This window comes from Etheostoma cragini, chromosome 1 (assembly GCF_013103735.1).
Source record: "Etheostoma cragini isolate CJK2018 chromosome 1, CSU_Ecrag_1.0, whole genome shotgun sequence".
Classification (NCBI taxonomy): domain Eukaryota; kingdom Metazoa; phylum Chordata; class Actinopteri; order Perciformes; family Percidae; genus Etheostoma; species Etheostoma cragini.
This window is the reverse complement of record NC_048407.1, coordinates 32892808-32907830: the sequence shown is the minus strand read 5'-3', so window position 1 is coordinate 32907830 and position 15023 is coordinate 32892808. Positions and strand designations below refer to the sequence as shown.

The 15023-nt window shown below is 42.2% G+C and overlaps 1 protein-coding gene and 1 long non-coding RNA gene across 5 annotated transcripts in view; both read left to right on the top strand.

Moving 5' to 3' along the window:
* LOC117942110 overlaps window positions 1–2949 on the top strand; it is a 10237-nt gene extending 7288 nt beyond the window's left edge. The window contains exon 3 of the long non-coding RNA XR_004656075.1: window positions 2869–2949. This is a non-coding gene — a long non-coding RNA (uncharacterized LOC117942110). The remainder of the gene's footprint in view (window positions 1–2868) is intronic.
* LOC117935241 (multiple epidermal growth factor-like domains protein 11) overlaps window positions 1–15023 on the top strand; it is a 145062-nt gene that overhangs the window by 77488 nt on the left and 52551 nt on the right. For all 4 annotated transcript variants that reach the window (XM_034857535.1, XM_034857391.1, XM_034857460.1 and 1 more), the window contains exons 7-9: window positions 8275–8521; window positions 12740–12860; window positions 14009–14145. In XM_034857535.1, coding sequence (XP_034713426.1) covers window positions 8275–8521; window positions 12740–12860; window positions 14009–14145 — 505 coding nt within the window. The remainder of the gene's footprint in view (window positions 1–8274; window positions 8522–12739; window positions 12861–14008; window positions 14146–15023) is intronic.

Genomic DNA, 15023 nt, shown 5'->3' with positions numbered 1-15023 from the left:
TGTGTCTCGGTCGATACCCATACGATGCCCTTTGTGTCTCTGTCAATACCCGATACCGATGCCTGGCCTTTGTGTCTCAGTCGATACCTATACGATGCCTGGCCTTTGTGTCTCTGTCAATACCCAATACCGATGTCTGGCCTTTTGTGTCTTTGTCGATACCCGATACCGATGTCTGGCCTTTGTGTCTCTGTCCATACCCGATACCGATGTCTGGCCTTTGTGTCTCTGTCCATACCTGATACCAATCTGATACCGTCGTTGAATTAATAATAAACTGTCATCCTTCCACCTTATGCCTTCCTTCCACCATATGAAAGAGACTAAAGGCACCAGGCTTTCCTAGCTAAACGTTACTTTCCTAACTAAGAATAACATAGATGTAATGTATTGTATTCGCATGGTGCTTTTGGATGTGCTTGATTACATTGGTAGTATTGTTCTTTGCAGTACTACTACCACCACTCCTCGAAACATGTACTTTGCCGACATCGCGAACAACCAACGAACTAGTTGGCATGGCAAGCGTGACATATCTCTACACATCCGACTCTGTGGCTCGCTCAATGTTGCTCAACGGTTGACTCAACTATTCCACCTGCAACGGAGGAAAAAAAACCCCCAAAAAACTGGATCGGTCCGAGGATCTGTTAATTTTTTCCTATCCCTGATGCCTCTATTTTGTCAATATTGGGACAGATATCCGATCGTAATATCGGATGAGTGCTTCCCTAGCCTCTCTCTCTCTGTTCTCCAGCTGTGCATGACCCTAATGTGTCCAGGTGAACACTAATAAACCCTCGCTGTGGCTCACAGTCCGGCCCCCACAGACCTATTGGTTGAATAGCGGGGCAGAACCAAGACAAATGAGTTTGTTGGCTGCTTCATAGATCAACAGATGGCCCACTGGCAGTGGAAGTGCTGCTGTGTTTTTGGCCACTCAGCACTATCCCTCTGCCTCCCTTATTGGCAGGGTATTCCCCTGTCGTTCCTGTCCGATCAGGCTGCTCGTCCATCACCCTCTCACCTGGGCGCATGCATCCTCTTTATGGGGAAACTAATTCTCTCATCATAGTGGGGCCGATGTGAAAAAGTAATCATGTCACAGACTTTGATTGTAAATCTTAGTTTGTAGGATGAGTAGTTTTAAGTGTGAAGTTCTGTAAAGTGTCTTTAAATGATATCTGTGCCTTTTTTTCAACAGGAGAGTCTCTGTGGTTCACATTTACTTTGAATTCTCTGAATAAGCCTTTAAAAAACACATTTTATGTGTGAAAGTGGTGGGTAGGAAGGTGGGTGGGTGGGTGGGTGGAGGAAGGAGGACATTGCTGAAAAACATCCTTCGTAGAATTTGCTGAATGAAGTTTGGAAGAAAAGAAACAAGATTTAACACGTTCAACTCACCTTGAAACAAACTTAGAAGACTGGGTGCTGGATCCTAAATGTGGATAATAATAATAATAATAACAATATATAAATGTACTTTGGATAGCACTCCAAATAGTTTAGGAAAATAGATCTCTGCACACTCAAATGATCATAGCCCTAGAAATGCAGACAGACATGTATTTTTGTTCAGACCAAACATTGTAGCACTTGTTCTGAAACAAAACTCACAACACAACCCAGAGACGTCCACCTGATAATGACTAATAAATGCATTATTATATTTGCATACCTTTAGCTGTGTCATGGAAAAGCAGTTCAGTGAAACCCGGAAGGTTTTATTTAGATTTTATTTATTTGTACGAATGGCTGGAGAGACGAGAGAGATCAGCATTTAAAGTGGACCCAGCACAAGATTTAATGACGACGTCAATCAGCCGTGCCGAGCAGTGTTGAACGGACGTTTCATGCTGCTGCCTGATCAAATCGTGCACTTTCCAGTTGAATTTTGTTGGAAAAATGACTTTCTCTTCAAGATTGAGCTCTAATAATGTCGTTAGCACTGAATGTATTATAACTTTATTACGCTGGATGGATACACCTGTGACTTGTTACGGTGCAACAGAAGCAGTTTGTCAAGAATACGTTAAATCAATAAATAGGTTGCACCTACTTCAAATACACACATCAACGTTACATGTTGACATGGAGTCATATTAAGAATCAAAAAACTGTTTGTGTGTTTATTATTATCTTATAACTTGAATGCACTTTAAGGGACAGTTCAGATGTTTTGTTTATAGTCAGTGTGTTAGGTACATTGGGTGAAGGTCGGCATGACAACAGTTTGGAGAAGCAGGTTGGACAACACCTTATGTAATAAAACGTCAAAATGGAATACATGTATACCTAATTATGTAATAACACCCCGAATATATAATAATCTGCCGCATTTTCTGATAACAAATCTAAACACAAAATGTGTTAAATTTAGTGATGACAGTCCGATATATATGAACTCCCCTTTTTAGTTTCTGCTCTTCTTTGTATTTTTCAAGTATTTTTTTTACTTTTAAGATTTTTTTGTAGATTTCTTTCAGCGCTTTATTGATGTTTTCGTTTTTTTTGCATTTTACTTCATTTTTGACACTTTTTTCAACGTGCTTTTGTCAGTTTTTTCAAATGCTGTAAAACGTATTAAACACCCAAATTCAATGACAGACAAAAAATTATGACAATAGACACTTTTTGAACATGGGTCAAATTTGACCCAAAGACAACAGGAGGGTTAAAAATGACACTTCCTGAATGTAGCAGAGTGTGAACACAACAGAGGAAAGGCAAAACCCCAAAGAAATCAACAAGTAACATCATAAGGCAACAATCGATTACGGTCTGTTACTGCTTTGATGCAAAATCGTCCATGTCCGCATAGCGATGCACCGATGGATAATGATGGTCTGTTTTGAAACAAAGGAGCAGACCATGTGAGGCGTTCGTCCAATCAGGTGCAGCCATCGCGGTTGTAGGAGGGTGTAGCCTGTTTTGTCCGTGGTCAATGAAGAGAAAGTTTATTACCAAATACTACAAGTACTACTACAATTTTCACCTCACAGTGTTTTACATGGCTACCACTGCCCAGCATTTCTAATGTGTGTGTATATGTACAGTGGAGTAAAATTGTCCCCCTTTTTCCAGCTATCTGTCCGTCCTGTGTGTCCGTCCATCCCTCTATTAATGACCATCGCTGACTACTGTAACCTTGGCTTAATTTAAGGGTAAACTCGAAAGAAAAAAATAGTTTTTATGTTGTGTCGTTCAAACACGCCTGCAGGCGGAAGTGTCCACGGCTGTTTCAAACTGCTACACCCAAAGGCGAGGTGAGAAGTCTGCCGTTGTAGAGCGTGGGAGTGATGAGATAATCATTCAAGATAGAAGTTCAAAGCCCGGCTACTCTCACACCTCCACACATTTGGCCATTCACTGAGCAAAGTGGGAGAAAATGTCAAAAAACGGCTCAGATCAGAGCAGGCTGCTGTGTGTCGTTCCAGGCGTAGTTTGCATACTACGTATTCTGCTGTTTAATTTAGAGGCTTTAGAGTTAAACGAGAAGATCGATACCACTCTCATGTCTGTCTTTAAGTTGCCAAGGCAACCAGCAAAGATGCTGCACAGAAGTGCTGTGCAGGAAAATAAACCAGAGGGAAGTTATAAGTTATTAAGTCGTAGCTCCCTTTAAAACCAAAAAAAATGTCAGGCTGGTAGTTTCAAACTTACATTGCTGCTGAATGTCTTTCAGTTACATTAATCTCAAAACTACTTTTACAGCATTTCCAATGGAAAGAAACACAAAACAAACCACACCCGGACTCAACAAGAGCAGTAATGCATGTCAGTAGTGTTGATTTGGCTGGGAAATGTAAGCTGTAAGCTGCAGGGTGTCATGTTAATAAATGGACTCAAGTGGACATAAGTAATGTAGTGTGGTTGCATTGTGACTGTTATAGCCACTGTGCATCACACCCCTAACCAGCCTGTCAGACACCGCCTACCAAGACCCTGGGCCTGTCTCAGGTTTCTCCCTAAACGGGAGGTTTTCCTTGCTCCAGTTGCTTGCTCTTTGGGGAATTACTAGAATTGTTGGGTCTTTGTGAATTATAGAGTGTGGTTTAGACCTACTCTATCTGTAATGTGTCTCAAGATAACTTTTGTAATGATTTGATACTATAAATCAAATTGAATTGATGTTGTAACTCGTTAGGGAGTCATTTGGCCCGTGCAACAGAGATCTCTTTAGCTTCTAATGAACATCTGCAGTCTGTGTTTGGTCTGGAGGCCAATAGACCTTTTTTTCACAGCAGCCATTTTGACGAATCATAGTACAGATGAAATTGATTGCCTCAATTTCCATCAAGTGTCCCAGTAAGCTGTTTCAGTGAGTCAGCATACTCAATACCAGGGCCTCTCCTAAGTGGAATGCAGCCATCAGTAATGGTTTTGAATACACGTGGGCTTTTCCTACTATGACATGTCTGCTGTGAAGAACCATACACAACTTGTTTTTTCATTTTTTAAAATAAAACTGTCATGGGACCTTTAAGACATACCTAGAAGAATGTCATCTAGGTGTGTTTCTCTTTTAGACATGACAGAGAGAAGAGCAAAACCACAGAGCAAGCTCCCATTTTATTATTACTACACCTCAGGCAAACCTAGAAATATTCCTTAAAGAGTTAGCCCTTGCCAAAGTATATTATGCAGCTCTTAATTTAGTGCAGAGAGTTCTGCTCAGTGCCAGCGAGCTACTCTTGATCAAAGTCATTAGTCACTTGATTTGGACTCGTTGCTGCTGAATAATTGAGGCTGTGAGAGGATAAAGGATTTGACTATGCTGGCTCACTAGTTAAGAGAAATAAAGAGAACTCCCCTCTTTGAGAGAGGAACAGGAGGAGAGGAATCAAGACCGGTTCAGGAGGAACTTGAGAGGAAACAGAGAGTAAATTAGAGGGGGTGAGTGTGAGTCTGATTTATGCCGTGTGTGCTCAGAGCTCCGTCCACCCCAGTACTGATGAAACATTTGACACTACAATATCTGCGAGACTGCCACCCACATTTAGGGGAGGAAACGTTATCCAAATCTGGACAACTTTGCCTGTCTCTCACCGCCATTTCCAGTTGTTTTTTTTCATTTTACCTTAAATCTGTTCATTCAGAACTCTTGGCACTCAGACTCTGGATACTTTACTTCCCTTCTGGGGACTTCAGTTCACCCCGAGAGCATATATCAGAAAGATAATGGCGCTTTGATTTACGCTGTCTTATGATGATGTAATATGCAATAAAATGTCCCGTCTTTTGTACTTGTTTTCATCTAAAGTCTTGCGGGTCTGATTTATACCAGCCATTCATCCACCTACAGACCTGTGAGGTATTTTCTGAATACAGATTGTGAGAATCTGTTCAATCCACTCAGCGTAAATAAAGGGAAGGTGGCAGCTCGAAGAATGGATTTCTTATAATCCATTTCTTTCCGCCCAGTTACACAAGGCTGATAATGACTGTGCCCAGTTATATGTAGATTTCATTTTTTTGGTAAATAATAGTCGGTTAGAATAAACAGTAACCCATAGTAAAGTACTGTGGATGTAGTGGCCGAGAGAATTTGAATGCGTCTGCTGTTTTCAGCCTGATGGGTCGACTGTGTTCGTCACGCTACATGTCACCACTGCAGGCTGATGTTTGCGGTGTGTTGTTCTGAGCTGTTATCACGTCAGGATGAAGCAATATTTGTGTGTTAATGCACTTCGGAGCTTGAAAGTAGTCCAAAAAAAAAGTGTTGCATTCTTTGACTCCAAATGCATTTCTCTTTTATTCAGAAGATGTTTCGGCCTTAAGGCCTTCTGCAAGATTGACAATCGTAACCCCCCTTTCACACATGCCCTGCAAAGCTGAAATTATCAAGACATTACCCGGCGGAGCTGTACGTGAGAACGCAAACGTCTGAATTAGTCGGAGCGGACATCAAACGGTCTTTATCCTGCCGGCTCCCGAGTGCAACGTCCAAGCCCAAAGTGTAAGTAATGTAAAGATGACCGGAAGAATCCAAACATCCGAGGGGGAAAAAGAAGAAGGGGGATTTACACAAAGACTGCAACAGCAATGTCTCATTGGAGAGACGACAAGATTCTGTAACTTTTGTCGGGGAAGCCGCCTACAAATGCTAGGCGGCAAAACAGCTTTGGACCGGCCGTTCCATTAATTTCTTACAGGGGAGGGCAGTGCCGCCTAACTAGACGCTGGTCTACCCCTGGCGTCGCACACAGCTCAAAATGGGCCGCTTTGCGCTGTGCTCAATGCTCAAATTATTTCCACTTTGACCTAGTGGCTGTTGACTTTTCGAATGTGCAATACATGAGATAACAGCATGTCATTACCTAGCAACAGGAAATAGCTTCCTTGTCACCCTTGATGATCATGTGTAGGTGGCTTAAGGGCTAACGCCGAAATAATAAGACACATTCAAGGAACAATAAGCGACTCTTTATGACCACATTATGAACTGGGTCCATTATCGCGGTGTAATCGGCGTCATGTCCTGCCTCGTGCATACTCTACCCGAGCGCCATCCCTCGCCTAAACAAAACTAAGAATTTCCAGTAAGTGTGTGTATCTGGTACAGACAATAGCTGCTTCCCAATATCTTATTTCCTCGCTGCTTGCTTGACCCGGAAAACCTTCTGTCCCTCCTTACTGAAGTCTGTCTCAACGCTCATACTCCTGCCATAAGGATCGAGGATGGAGGAGGGATCTTTGAGGAGCTATGAGCGAGGATACACGAGAGCAGCCTTCCCAAAAGCCTTTGCGGCCGTAGCGGTTAACTCCGCCCATAGAGTTGACAAATTTACGTGTCGTAGGAAAGGACGTCTCATTCCCCTCCCATGATTTCCTCGCGTCTCTCCCATGCTTCCTCAGTGGGACAGAGTAAGACGTGAGAAAGGGAAGCAAGTGAAGGAATCGTGGATGAAAATAAGAGCCTGGGACGTACCCAATCTTCTGTTGTGAGCTAGTTAAGTGAAGGGGAAACTCCAGACAATATCTGGACCAGATTGGCTGAACATAGTCCGGAGTTCATATGTGAAAAAGGCTATAGTAAGACAAATATGCTGATATGATCAGCATGATCAGCTGATGATGGCTTTTTGTGAAGGGGACCAGGGTGATGCGAACTGGCCTACAAAAATACGTAGCTGTCACTTCTCCTAGTACTTAGTACTTATGAGATAAATGCAGTAATTAATCAATGACATTGTATTGTGTGAATATGTAGAATTAGGACTAAAGTTTTGTTTTCCATTTTTGTGATTACTTTGAAAAGGAAAAAATAATATTAAAGTGTGAATTAGTGCAAAAGTTTCCACCAGCAACCCGACATCAGTGACAGGATTTCTGCTGCAGCTGCACTAAGATTGTGGGTGATTCTTCTCCAAAGCATCAGATAAAGTCAAAATGTTGTGCTTTGGTGTGTGTGTGTGTGTGTGTGTGTGTGAGTTCATGGTTTTAAAATCACTATATAAATCCAGTTGACTTGGCTTGCCTGCAATAAAGTTTCTCTGGATATGAAGAGATCTCAGGCCAGCTGGGTTGGTAAACATCAAGTCTCCTGATGTCACGCTTGCTGCTTTATGGGAACTGTAGATCAGGATTGTTCAGGCTGTCGCCTCTCGCTGACATTAGGGGTTGACAGCGTGTGGATTTACCACATCTGTGTTCAAGGAGCCTCAGCGTAAAACAGATTCATTTCTGCCAGTATTGATGATGAGACTGGGTTTAAAGATATCTGCACACTGGACTGATGATGTCTTATCTAATATGTTTGTCTGCAGCTATTAGTATCTTGTTTATCTTTTAACAGCATCACTCTAAGCAGGAGACTTTTTCTTTAAAGACCAAATTAGTTTTTGGCAAGACATGAAAGGCAAAACATTTTTTTGTCCATGCCTGGGTCAATTTTGATATTTGGTGCTATTTTTCTAACATGTCTTTTTTTCAGACTTGTGGAAAGAAATATTCTGAAAATTTCTCCTCTATAAATAGTCAATTAGACGATGAATGTCTTATTTCTCACTTTGAGCTGAGAACATTTTTATTCCCATGTTAATCTTGAAAGCTTTGTTAAGTGGGAGCCTTAGAAGTTTGATATATACGGGTCCTGTACTCTTTTCTCCTCTGACTTCACTGTTAAACATCAACACTCTCATGTGGATTACTTCATCTCCCAGATGTCCATAAATCCTCCGCACTCTGTCGTCTTGACTCGTGCAGGTATTGATGATCACACAGTTTTATACCACCTCTTGACTCATGCCCTGTTCCTGACTCTCTCTCCAGGCTGTGAGAGCGATTTCTGGGGCCCCCACTGCAGTAACCGCTGTCAGTGCCAGAACGGGGCCAAATGTAACCCCATAACCGGAGCCTGCGTCTGCACCGATGGCTTCCAGGGCTGGCGCTGCGAGGAGCCCTGCGACCCCAGTTTCTACGGCAAGGACTGCCTGCAGGAGTGCCAGTGCCTCAACGGCGCCACCTGCCACCATCAGACCGGCGAGTGCCTCTGTGCGCCCGGATACACCGACGCCTTGTGAGTAGCTTACTTGTCTGTTCATGGTGCATTCACATGCCCCTCGGATGGCCCCATGTCACACATTAGGAAGTTGTTCTTCCAACCTCTGTGTGTTTATGAGCTTTACGTTGTAACGTGGAGACAACATGGACGCTAAGAAAATAGACGTGTTGTGTTTCATTGCTTAGAGCTTTTAAATAACATGTTAATAGCTCTTTCCATTGTTTATATCCAGTTAGAAGCATCCTATTAGAGCTTTTGTCCCAGCCTTGGTGCTGCACCACTACATCCCCTAAAACCACTCAAATATTACCTGACTTGTAAGAGTTAAAGAATTTCAGGACAGCAACTTACAACCTGATATCGTCTTACAAATTGCATCTGAGCAAGAAATTGAGGGGAAGTACATGATCTAGTAAAATGATTCTTACCATCAGCCCAACATTTATAATATGATTTAAACCCGGTTAGTTGTGTGTTAACATTTAAAGCGAGTTGGGAACACATTTCTCTTATTATTCTAAAATCCAGTATTACACCACGTATATTAAGGGCCCTATTTTAACGATCTGAAACGTAAGTATCAAATGCATGTGGGCAGATCTCAGGCGCTGTTGCAATCATACCGGCGGGATAAATGGCGTCGGGTGCATTTTAGAGTTGCGCCCGACGCAAATCTAAAGTGGGTTGGTCTGAGGTAGCTACATCACTCATTGGTGTGGTTTGGGCGTAACGTTCAATAAACCAATCGGAGCGTTATCTCACATTCCCTTTAAAAAGAGGCGTGCTTGTTCCATAGCAAATTGCTACTATAGTGGTGGATTTGCTAGACGCACGCTCTTAACACACCCAAGGGCGCAAGCCAGGAGCGGTTCACAGCCGAGGAGACCGTTTGCTGTTGATTTTATTCTTTTTGAAAACCCCCAAATCCTTCTTGTTGATTATTGGCTGGAACGTCGAACACTGTTAGTGTAGCTTTGTGGTGCAGGTGGGCGTAGTGTATTTTTGATGCCGTTAGTAGACCCTGGGCTGTCCACAGAGACCGCTTTTTTACAGAGTGTTTAGGGGACAGACAACTAGCAGATAGTGAGAAGCCGTATTTAGCCTAAAACACGCATGACATTGCTTAGAGCACCTTTAACATTAGACCGAGATGACCTCACTGTAGAAGAACTTCTGTCTCTCCTCACCCGTGTTGCTGCGGTGGGGTTTGGGTTAAGTTGCATCGGTCCGTGTAGTTCAACACGTCGGCCTCAGTCTTCTAATAGTTCCTCATTTATGTCATCAACACATCCACGATTCATGGAAATGTGTAAAACAAGGTCATATTTTTCCTTATATTTATGTATGGTTTACTTACTGACTGTAGACTAGGTTTTTCCTGGTCTGTGGCTGGATTGCTTTCTGAAACTGTAAAATAGCAGCAGGGAACGTTTGCGGTCACGCCTCCTCTTTTTCCTGAACCGTCCCCGGGGGCGCTAGATCATTCCCTGATTTACCGACGTGAGTCTGTGGAGGGAAAAGTCCGCTGTGCGTCAGTTGAAAAATAGGAATGATACATGCGTCGGTCTACAAGGTCAATTGCGCTGGGTGCAAGATAGGGCTCTAAGGATCAAGCAGTCCAGTTAAACCACAATGTGGTGTTGTGTAGTGCCACCCCAGCTCTGGGGCACTCTGCATCTCCAAGGCATTTATCTCATGCTAAACACGTGTTAAGTTTGGGTTATGTGAAGATGTTAATGACTGGGCAAACACAGATGCTCACCCAAATTTAAAAAGTTCAGTCTGTCTCTCTCTGTGGAATAAGTTAAAGAGTGTTTCTGCCGAACTTCAAAGGAGACGCTCCTGAAACACATCATTTCTTCATAATGCAGCTTTGACTTCCTCCATCTCTAGAGACACACATGAATTTATACTTGAACACAGGACCGGTTTAAGTGTTGGAGTACGGCCGAGTAGATAGTCTCACCCGCCGATCTGTGACCCAGTGTTACCTAAGATTTCCCCTCCTCTCATCTAACCAGAACATGGTGTTTTTGGGAAATTCCACCACACACGAGAATGCAGCATGAAGCTTGATTTATGTTTCTGTGGAGGCTCCCCGTAGAGCTTTCAGCGTAGCCTATGTAAGTGGCCAGAAGTTATACCTGTGCGTTGGTGTCTGCGTCGATCTATTTAAGAGATTAGCAGGGCCGGCGTGTGTGTGCTAGAGCGAGTGAGAGAGGGAGCTTCGGAGCGACTACTGACTCCCGAGTCATAGGGAGAGAAACACAGTGTCTCCCCCGTGTTTTCTGACCATGGTGGGAAATCTATACCCCAGAATAGGGTCCGGTGTGGGCGTAGGGCCCGGCACAGGGCCCATGTCCCTGCGTATCGTCGTACGTAGCTACAGTGTAGATTTAACACAAAAACCTAATTCACGTGATATGCTGCTGGATGGGATGCATTTATGTCTTCCTGAATTCTCTGCATTTTGCTTTGTTTCAGATGCAGAGATTTTTTGAATAAAAATTACGAAGATGAACTTAAAAATGAGGCAAAAAGTAATCTTAGTAACTGCTTGATGCTTTTTAGGCACAATGTATAACAATGTATAACATCTATAACAAATTCTACAAGTTTAATCACATTAACAGACACTGTGATTTATTAATATATATAAAAGAAATATACCAAAGAATAATTTGATTTTTCCTCATTCAAATCAACAAAATACTGCAACAAAAAACACTTCAGACAAAACAAAATACAATCTTCCTTTTTTCACACAGTGCATCAAATCCACGTTCACACCATCATTCATTTAGTGGAAATGAAATTGACAAACTGTGTGTACTCTGAAACCAAGCCGGTCATTAAGCAAACATCACCAAAGCAGTTCTTTCTTTATAGGGAACAAAACTGAATTGTTTTCTACGTGTCGGTTGTGTGAAAAGAGAACGAGATGATTAAAAGTTGAGTGAAAACATTTGCAGTATCAGAACACAGTTGGCATATGGAGCAATGAAGATGATAATGGTAAATTGCAAAATAACCGTGTTTACACATAGACCAACACTAGTATTTGTTGTGCTGATTGTGAGTTACATTGACAGTTTAGTAAATGGAGATATTTTGATGTTTTGCATGTTGACTTTACAATACAGTTGCCATCGTAGTTAATTTGATTTCTTTACCTTGACAGTTCAAACGTTAACCTTCTGCTTTCTCTTCATTTGGAAACATTAAAGGGATAGTTCATATGTTTGTTCAGCGTTGTTGTCTGGGCTACGTCTCCATAGTCAGTGTGTTAGCTACAGTAGATGGGGGTCGGCACGCCTAAAAACTATATTGGTTTAAGTGTACGCTATATTTGGACTATTTTCACCCCTTTCCCTTGCAGTCAGACAGCCCTTTACTACGGGGAACTGAAGCCGTTCCCTCTGCTCTCTTCTAAGCCACCAGGCTGCTTTGACAGAGAGTAACTTTACCTAGCAGAACACGGGAGTTGCTGCTTCACCGCTGCCTCCATCGGTTAGTTTGTTTGAGTTGTTGTGTGACTTTGATATTTTTTTAGTGTTAGGATGTAACACAACTGATGAACAAACTAAGCAAGCCCAAGGTTATGTCGTCAGTAGTCTATATCAACGACGTTCCACTTCTAGGATTGTTCAGGTGCCACCGTAAATACCGCCAGATGTCTTTCGTTTTGGCCGGATGTCCGTCACCTTCCTCTTCTCTGTGTTGGCGTTCTAACCTCTGGTGGACTTCTGAGGACTATGGTTACCTGGTCCTCAGGTCTCTGCAGGGTAAATCCAGACAGCTAGCTAGACTATCTGTCCAATCTGAGGACTATGGTTACCTGGTCCTCAGATCTCTGCAGGGTAAATCCAGACAGCTAGCTAGACTGTCTGTCCAATCTGAGTTTTCTGTTGCAAGACTAAAACTACTTTTGAATGTACACTTTCCACAAAAACCACTTCCTTCCTGAGGTTATTTTGCAGCGGCACCGTGGCTCCGCTCGGCGCTTAGCCCCGCCCACGACGATTGTGATTGGTTTAAAAAAATGTCAATAAACCAGAACATGTTTTTCTCCCAACTCGGAATTCTGTGTGGACTAGCCAGACCGTCCTCGACAGCGCTGTGGAGGAAGGTCCGGCCATGCAAAACTATGTTATCAGTGATGAGGTGTGTCCCTCTGAACTGTCCCATCGCATCCCAACATAAACACCTGCTTCTCCTGTCCTTTCCCTGCAGCTGCGAGGAGCCCTGTCCTCCAGGTAAACACGGCTCTCTGTGTGAACAGCGCTGCCCGTGTCAGAACGGAGGAACATGCCATCACGTCACCGGAGAGTGCTCCTGTCCCGCCGGCTGGGTGGTACGACCCGCTCCACACCCACAACGTCATCAGCTAGTGTGCATGCCAATCTGAGACCACCATGTTTGTGTCATTTCCTATCACAGGTTTTCCATGTTTCCTTCCCAAAGTTTAACTCACACCGTTCCTGCGTTTAATATCATCAGGGGATGCTCATATTAACTCATAAGTACACTGCACCTGCTCAACTGATGACAGTTTGAGCTGTCAGTTAGCTCCGCTGGTAGGTTAGCGTACGGGGCTCTGGATTCCCCCCGTGTGTTGTTGTGATTGGTCGTAGCGTTATCCAATTGCATGCAGAGATTTTCAAATGCACAACTTTCTTTACTCAATGCCAGGCACATAACCCCTTATGTCATTGGGTCAAATTGACCGGTTTTCCTATATCAATGTTTTTTTTAACTACCCAATTGTAATTTCTCATAATAACATGATTTGGCAAGTACAACTCTCTACTTTAATTAATTTTGGCGTGTCTTTTTCTATGTATTATTCAATTTTAGAGCATTTGGTGAAAAAAATGGGGTTTCCAAAAAAGAATTGTTTTATTGTTTTTATTGAGTAAAAGTTGACATATTCCAGTCTGGGATTATCATCAACATCCATTCCTTTAATTTTAGTCTAAATAACTCCTAATTTCTTCTTTTCTAACTCAATCATTAGGTATAATTTCCTATAAAATGAGGTTTATTGACCATAAATTCCAAAAATAACTGTAAAACTAAAGTTAATAAGTTAGTGTTACGTAGTGTTAAACATCAAAACAAGTTACAAACGTTGAAAAAAGCGTCAAAAGTGGGACAAAAACGTAAGAAAAACTTTAAAATATTGATTAAAAGCCTCATCAAAAGTGTTGATTATCAACTTTGACTGGAACACAGCACTAGGGTTAATCTTCCAGATTTTTTTAATTCATTGCGTAAAGTCAATTTAAGGATATCAACCTGAGCAGAACATTTTGATGATAACGATTCTTTTTTCCAGACACATACAGACATCACTTCTGTCATCTACTGTGACAAACTTCATTCATAAAGCGTGTTGTATTAACTTGAGTCTGTCCTTCCCACAGTAACACCTTTAAACACTTTGTATTCACGTGTTCGATGTGCATTTTAACACAGCGGTCATGTCGTCTTCCTCCTCAGGGTCCGGTGTGCGCGCAGCCGTGCTCCTTCGGATCATTCGGCATTAATTGCTCTCAGGAGTGCACGTGTCGCAACGGCGGCCTGTGTGACCACATCAGCGGCCAGTGTCAGTGCACCGCCGGCTACATCGGCCAGAGGTACGGTGGGACGGCGTGGCCGCACCACTATGTCAAAGCTTCATTGGCCGCCCTCGGGGAAATCAGCTGGTTGGAGCGGAAAAATATCAGTAGAATTCAGCCGAGAGAAAGATAAATAAGAGTGCACAGATTTGTAATAAACTGTAAATAGAGAGGGGAAACTGATAGGATCAGTTGGTGTCAATGTAAATATATTAATATAAAATACAGAGGAATATTGAACATGCATGTATGACAGCATGAAATAACTGATTCGTTGTCAACTATTAAATTAATCGCCAACAATTTTGCTAATCAGTTAATTCGTTTGAGTCATTTAATATGAAGTAAAAGCTCTCCTATTCCAGCTTCCTAAATGTTAATAGTCTCAAATGTCTTTTATTCCTCTGTGACAGTAAACTGAATATTTATAATATGCACAATATATACAAGACATTTAAGGACGTCCGTCATTTTGAGCTTTGGGATACACTTATCGACATTTTTCACCATTTTCGGACATTTTAGAGACAAAAAATTGACAAAAACCAAATTGTTAGTAACTCTAAAGTCTGGTTGACCTCTAAAAATCCCTTATTTAATAATATGCGGGGGGTGTATTTTTGTAAAGAGCGATGCTACTTAACACAACTGGTGTCCTTGTTAGTAATAGATTGTGAAATGTGAACTATAGCTACATTTGTTTGAGAGAATATGAAGAATTTGTTTTTTAAATTACATTTAGAACAGATTAAAAAGGGTTCGGTTGAGAGAATTTCTAGTAGAATATAAAGACTTCATGTTTAGGGTTATATGTTCGAGTCCTTCCCTCCTTTTCTCTCCAACAGACTAATGCTCATTGATTGCTATCATGCACTTTTCTTTGGGGGGGGGGGGGG